The following is a 6,699-nucleotide window of genomic DNA, read 5'->3' as shown; positions in this document are numbered from 1 at the left end:
ATATTTTGAAAAGAAGAACAAGCAAAAGTGACAAAAGAAAAAAGAAATGATAAAAATAAGTAAGTATCAATTAAATAATTTAATATGATCAATTATTAATGATTATATTTTATGTCTATAACAACTATATATATATATAAAACAAAAGATTGGAAGGTTATCAGGTGTACCATCTTACGAATATGGAACATTTCAATTCCAATTAGTTGATCCGTATAGATTTAATATAGATAAAGGCGACGGTGTTGTTGCAGTGTAAGGAATGTATTATGAAGAAACAGCAAAAGAGGTCTACAGTGCTCTAGAAACCAGTGGTGTCATTGTGCATAGTTTGAAAATTTAAACGCTAGTGTTGTGGTCAAAGCTGTGACAAATCAGCCAGATTGAGGTGATTGTTTTAGTTGGGATTAAGGAGCTGAGCCGAGCTGACATTCACTTGGCCATGGACTCAATAAAATGGACTTAGCATATATAGTGAATTTTTTGTTTTTTATGAGAATGTAACGTTTGAGTAATTTTTGTTGGCATAACAAAAACATAGTGCCATGGAAAAAAAAATTATGAGGACAAACTAGGAAAAAAAAAACGCTTGGAAATATAGTAATTAATGAAATTTGTTTTGGCTGATAATAAACATTTGTGATGTAAGTATTCTTTTGGAAATTGAAAAAGTTTAGGGGATTAGCAACTTTATCAAATTCTAGCGAGCATGTAACCAGCAAAGAAAAGTGAACTATTGGATGAAATCTCACACCAATCTTATACCATTAAAATCATTATTGATGGTCATTTGATGGCTACAAATCACAAAAATTACCGGCCTCCTAGCACTTCTCTTGAAAATTTAATGTAGGTTAGGAATAACATTGATGAGTTTGGAAAACTCTAAATTAATATTTGTGATGACTAAACATTATTAAAATAATTAATTACAAAATTATTAATTTGATTTTCAAATTAACTAAGGCTCTTTATGGTCTTAGACAAGCTCCAAGAGCTTGGTATGAAAGGCTTAGTGCCTTCTTGTTGGAAAATAAATTTCAACGGGGTACCACCGACACTACTTTATTTATTAAAGCATCTAATGATGATATACTTCTTGTTCAAGTTTATGTTGATGATATTGTATTTGGTTCGGCCAACATTTCCTTGTGTGAAGAGTTTGGAAAACTCATGACTAGTGAGTTTGAAATGAGTTTAATGGGAGAGCTTACTTTCTTTCTTGGCCTCCATGATGGCAAGAAAACATACTAAAATAAAAATGAGCTGTGGCTAAGATATTCACCAAATGTGGTTAGATTTGGTGAGGTTATCTTGAGTCTTTCATGCTCAAAATGGAAGAAGAAGATTCGGCCAGCTAGAGGAGATTCTTGAAGCATGGCTTGTCTTTGATTCTGCTCAACCACCACAGGGAGTAGCTAGAGTGGCGAAGTGATGGTTGAAGGCAGAGATTGAAGCAGATGAAGTCATCATCATCATGAAGCATCAAGGGCCAGAATTTCATCTTGGAGAGCAAGCCAAGGATGGAGAGCTCGGATTGATGAAGGGTGATGATCAAGAAAGGACTAGAGGTAATTGCATGTTGGTTAATGCATGGTTATCTCTTCTCTCTCTTTGTGGCCGAACCGGTTTTTGTTGAAGGAGGAAGAAGTTGGTTCGGTTTTGGCTTCAAGTGTGGAGGCTTTCCTCTTCTTTAAAAAGGGGGAACAACCACTGTTTGAAGCAAGGAGTAAGATTTGAGAGTGCAAGGCACAGTGTTCTCAGAGCTACCTGAGCTAACAGTTTTCTCTTCTCCTTCAATGTATTCTGTTTTGTATTTTTCTGTTTAATTTTGTCATGTCTTGAGTCTCATGGAAAAGGCAAACAGTGATGTTTGTATGAAAAAGCCATAGAGCGGAAAAAGGCAGAGAGTGCAAAATTAAAAGAAAAAGCCATAGATGTCTTAGAGTTCCTTTGTTCATCTATGTTGTGTTTCATGATTCTGTGGGAATCCCCTTGTAAGTTGGGTTAGCACTTTACAAGTTGTAATCTGTTTGATTATAGTGAAATTCCATCATTGTTGTGATGGAGACTGGATGTAGGCTGCACTGCACTTAGCAGCCGAACCAGGATATATCTTGGTGTGATTTTCTTCCTCTCCTACTTCATCTCTGTTTTCTACTGTACAGGAGCAAAAACAAAAATGTCTCGTGCCAAGTGACGAGACAAAATGAAAATGTCTCGTGGCTAGGGACGAGCTAAAAACAGAAAAGTCTCCTCTGAATCCAGCAAGTGTAAAAAAAAAAAAAAAAAAAAAGGGGCTAAGATTCAACCCCCCCCTTCTCTTAGCCACTGAAACCATCAAACATGTCATGCTAATTTGGGTGGGAAATAACCTTTGACCATGTTAAAGTTATTTGTTAATTAATTAATAAGTTAAGTTAATTGATGAAATAATATAATGTAAATTTCAATCCGTGTTGGAAGGAGCGAAGTTGTGTTGTGTAGATCTGGCTGAAAGAGTCGTTTAAGGATTAATAATGAAATTAAATTAAATTAAGATGGTTAGGTTAAGGGTTAAAAATTCTTGTTTCACATTTATGTATGAATTGGATACTTTTGGATCATTAAGTGGAGTAGTAAAAAATTGTTAGAAGTAAAAGTTATCATTTATGTGATAATGATTTTATTGAATTTATGTTGATATTTTTTATGTGTTAGCTATGTGTGTGCACAATGATAGAGTTATTCGTTAACCTTTTTATTAGGGCAATTTTTTTAAATAAATAAAATGGAGATCAATTTTACCTGATTACACATTTTTGAAAACGAAGACGCAAATACATTTTTTCATAAATCTATAGAAACCGCTACTGATAGTAGCGGATTAGGGAAGAACGTAAACCGGTACTGGCAGCTGTGGTTTACATGCATTGGGAGGTGAACAGAAACGGTTATAGGCAGCAACGATTTTTGTAGAATGTTGTTTGGGCATAAAACTGCTACAGGCAGTAGTTTATGTGTATTGGATGTTGAACGTAAACCGCTGGAGGCAGTAGCGGTTTACGTTGAGTGTGTTACCAATGCCCAAGTACCCAGCTCCAAGAGTATCTAGTATGTCAAGAGCTTTCAATTTGAAATAGACGCTTTATTGTGGTAACACTCAAATTTCTCTCTTGAATCAAATATTCACGCTTCTATTTGGAATAACGCCCCTCATTTTAGACGTTAATAACGTCCATTTTGGGAAGAAGGTAGGCTTGCAGGCATTACTCTTGGATGGTGCCCTTTGAGTTGGGCGTTACCAATGTCAAACTTTCTTTACATACTTTGCTTGTTTCTTGAATAATATGTATTGCTTGCATGCTTCATTAAGTGGCGTTAACAACGCCTTCAACATACATGCTTTCAACATGCATGCTTCATTTTTTGATTCACGCTATTAACATGTATATAAGCTTCATGAATTAACACGTGCGAGCCTACCTTCTTCCCAAAATCGTTGTTAACGCTCAAAATGAGGGGCGTTATTCTAAATAGAAGTGTGAATATTTGATTCATGAGAGAAACTTGAGCGTTACCATAATGAAGCGCCCATTTCAAATTGGAAGTTTTTGATATACTAGACACTCTTGGAGCTGGGCACTTGGGCATTGGTAACACACTCATTACTGCCTCCAGCGGTTTATGTTCAACATCCAACACACATAAACCACTGCCTGTAACGGTTTATGCCCAAACAACGTTCTACAGAAATCGCTGCTGCCTATAGCGGCGGTTTCTATTCACCTCCCAATGCACGTAAACCGCGGCTGCTAATAGCGGCTCCCAATGCCCGTAAACCGCGGCTGCTAATAGCGGTTTACGTTTTTTCCTAATCCGTTATTGGGATTACTGCCAATAACGGTTTCTATAGATTCATGAAAAATATATTTGCGTTTTCGTTTTCAAAAATGTGTAATCAGGTAAAATTGATGCCTATTTTATTTATTTAAGAAAATTGCCCTTTTTATTATGTTAAGATAAATCGTTAAGTGAGAATTGATGTTTGAAAAATCTACACTATAACTTCGGGTAAACGAATATTTTTTATTCTTGTAATATTTGTTACCCTGGTCGTTAATGGCCAAAAATATTGAACATTTTAAAAAAATTGTTAAAAAAGAACTTATTGTAACAATTTGACGAAATCGAAGGAGACTAATTTTTATTCGGATTTTGACTAAGAGGTGATAGCTAAAAAATTTACATTGCAGATTGAAATTAGTATTTTGGATATTTTAAAGTAGAGCTCTAAATTTTGTAAACTTCGATGAGTGCTATTGAAGTTAGAATTATGGAATAAGATGTAAATTTCGATAATTAACGATTTTGAAAATGGAAGATTTGACCCGTTTCTGTATGGGTGAATATTCTTCCAAATATATGAGTATTCTTCCACGTCCATACCCTTGGACGTCTCCTTCAATAAATATTAATACACTGGTGAGAATGCAGCCAAGATGTGATGAAAAGATTTAAAGAATAACTTGGCTATTGCTCTCTCCTCATTTCAATCCAGTTGAGTTGTTACCCACACGCTCTCTCCCCTCACAGCTGACCCTGCACGTAATTTTCTAAGAAAAAATCGAAGATGTAATTGTAATTTCAGTGTTTGCATAAAGACAAAAAAAAACACTTCTACCCGTTAATGTTAGGAACAACGCTATTCCAAAAAGGACAATGGTACACCTGATAACTTTCTTAAAAGATTTATTTAAAGACTTCTCTGTCACCTGTTAAAAAAAATATCACACTCAAAGACCGTTTGACTTTTCAGTTTTGAGAACAGTATAGTTGAAAAAGAAAAATTGGAATGGTTTTGCGCATTTGTTGCGTGATGTTAGATTGATGATTTAACAAAAATGAAGGAAAGAGATGTAAGAACAACTAACTGGTTTTATAAATTAATACAACTGATAAATTATAAATTAGTTGTTTTTTTAATTAATTTGAAATGATAGAAGGATCAACTCATTCATTTATTTAAACAAGTGTCAAAAATTTAAATTTATTTTGTATATATAGTAATTCATTCGCTATGATAAATTAGTTTTTGTTCTATTGGAATAAAAAATACTGAGCAACAAAAAAAATTTATATTTTTTTAAATAAAAATTGTGAAAATGGAGAACAAGCAAAATAATAATCCTATTTCCATATTGTTTTTATAAAATTCTACAAAAAGAAATACTGAAAATGTAAAATAAGCAAATCCTAATATTATCAATGCAATAACTAATTAATAAAAGACACCATGACAACTTTATTGGGTATATTCATCAACACTCCTTTGAAGAAATGGAAGCCAGAGCTGGGCCAAATTATTGTAGATTCAAGTAAAACTAATAAAAATTATTTGACAATTGAACTAACTTTGAAACCTACCTTATCATCTACCACGCATTTGATTCCGTTTAAACTTCATATAGAAAAAATCGTTCGTAATCCGCAAAATATATGATATAATAAACTCAAAATAATTATATCAGTTTGCATATGTTCCTTTTATCAGTGAACTGTAAAAATTTCGTATAATCTAACTTTTAAAATTTCAAGTTTTAATACCCTATTAAACTAAGTGATTCAAATGTTTAATATAACATAATTTTATAAGAAAAGGCAGAGGTTTTTTTTTTTTTGAATCATAACAAGCTCAACACATTAGAGTGGAGCAAACAAATAAACATAACATAGTTGCAGACAAAAGAACTCTATTCTATGGCATCTCCTCATAGCCATCAACCACCAAGAGAATCACATGCAATCCACTCGTTATAGCTCGACAACGCCCTCATTTGAATTATCTCAACACCTGCTCTTGTATTTTTAAAAATTCTGACATTTCGTTCCAACCAGACGTTCCAGATTACTGCAAAGAACGCTACCATCCACGATTGCGGATCTTGCTTCTTATTGCGCATACCAACCCAACTCGCAAACAGGTCCTTCATGGTTCCCGGAACTACCCATGGTCTACCAAAAGACCTCAACCAAGTGCACCACACCTGCCAGGTGAACTCGCAGAGAAGAAATAAATGCTCACCAGATTCAACCTCTTTGGCACACAAGACACAAATATTATCACTATGGATAGGAACTCCCAGTCTAGTCAATCGCTCCTTAGTATTAACTCTGCCAACTAGCACAAACCATCTAAAAAGCTCAACTCTCGGAGGTACGAAACCCTTCCAAATTGACTTTGTGAAGCTGTAACTCGTTATCTCTTCCGTCAGCGTCTCCGTTTGTAGGACCTTCATAAAAGATTTAGTAGAAAAAACGCCTTTGTTATCAAATTTCCACACCACATTGTCCTAATGTCCTCACTCTCCAATGACAACTTCACCGGCATTAACCTCTCATGCAGCTGATGGACTAGTTCCAGCTCCCATTGGAACAATTCCCTCCTCCATTGAAAATTCCATATCCAGTCTAACCCATCCCAAAATCCACAATCCCCAATGACTGATCCTCTTAGGCTCGAAATAGAGTAGAGTCTTGGGAAACTCACTTGTAGGGGACCACCTTAAGACAAAGACATTTAAAATATATTTATTTAAAGACGTTTCATTTCGTTTATTGAATAAATTGTTATGTATTAAATTTTTGATATATAGTATAAATTAAAAATATTATTTTTATTAAAAAGTATTGTTATATTTTTAAAATTATTACTTTGAC

The 6,699-nt window shown here is 34.2% G+C and overlaps 1 protein-coding gene across 1 annotated transcript; it reads right to left on the bottom strand.

Moving 5' to 3' along the window:
• LOC107646842 lies at positions 3,727-6,278 on the bottom strand. The gene is made up of 2 exons (XM_016350991.1): positions 5,875-6,278; positions 3,727-3,853 (listed from the first exon to the last, which is right to left on the bottom strand). Exons 1-2 carry the CDS (start codon positions 6,276-6,278, stop codon positions 3,727-3,729), a joined length of 531 nt encoding a protein of 176 aa, XP_016206477.1.

The sequence above is a fragment of the Arachis ipaensis genome, chromosome B06 (genome assembly GCF_000816755.2).
Source record: "Arachis ipaensis cultivar K30076 chromosome B06, Araip1.1, whole genome shotgun sequence".
Taxonomy (NCBI): domain Eukaryota; kingdom Viridiplantae; phylum Streptophyta; class Magnoliopsida; order Fabales; family Fabaceae; genus Arachis; species Arachis ipaensis.
This window is presented reverse-complemented; position numbering and strand designations above follow the sequence as displayed.

Coding starts and splice junctions, on each gene's coding strand:
- LOC107646842 (XM_016350991.1), bottom strand. CDS start 6,278: ATGAAGGTCCTACAAACGGAGACGCTGACGGAAGAGATAACGAGTTAC. Junction 3,854..5,874: donor GCAGTAATCTGGAACGTCTG/GTTGGAACGAAA, acceptor ATAACGGATTAG/GAAAAAACGTAAACCGCTAT.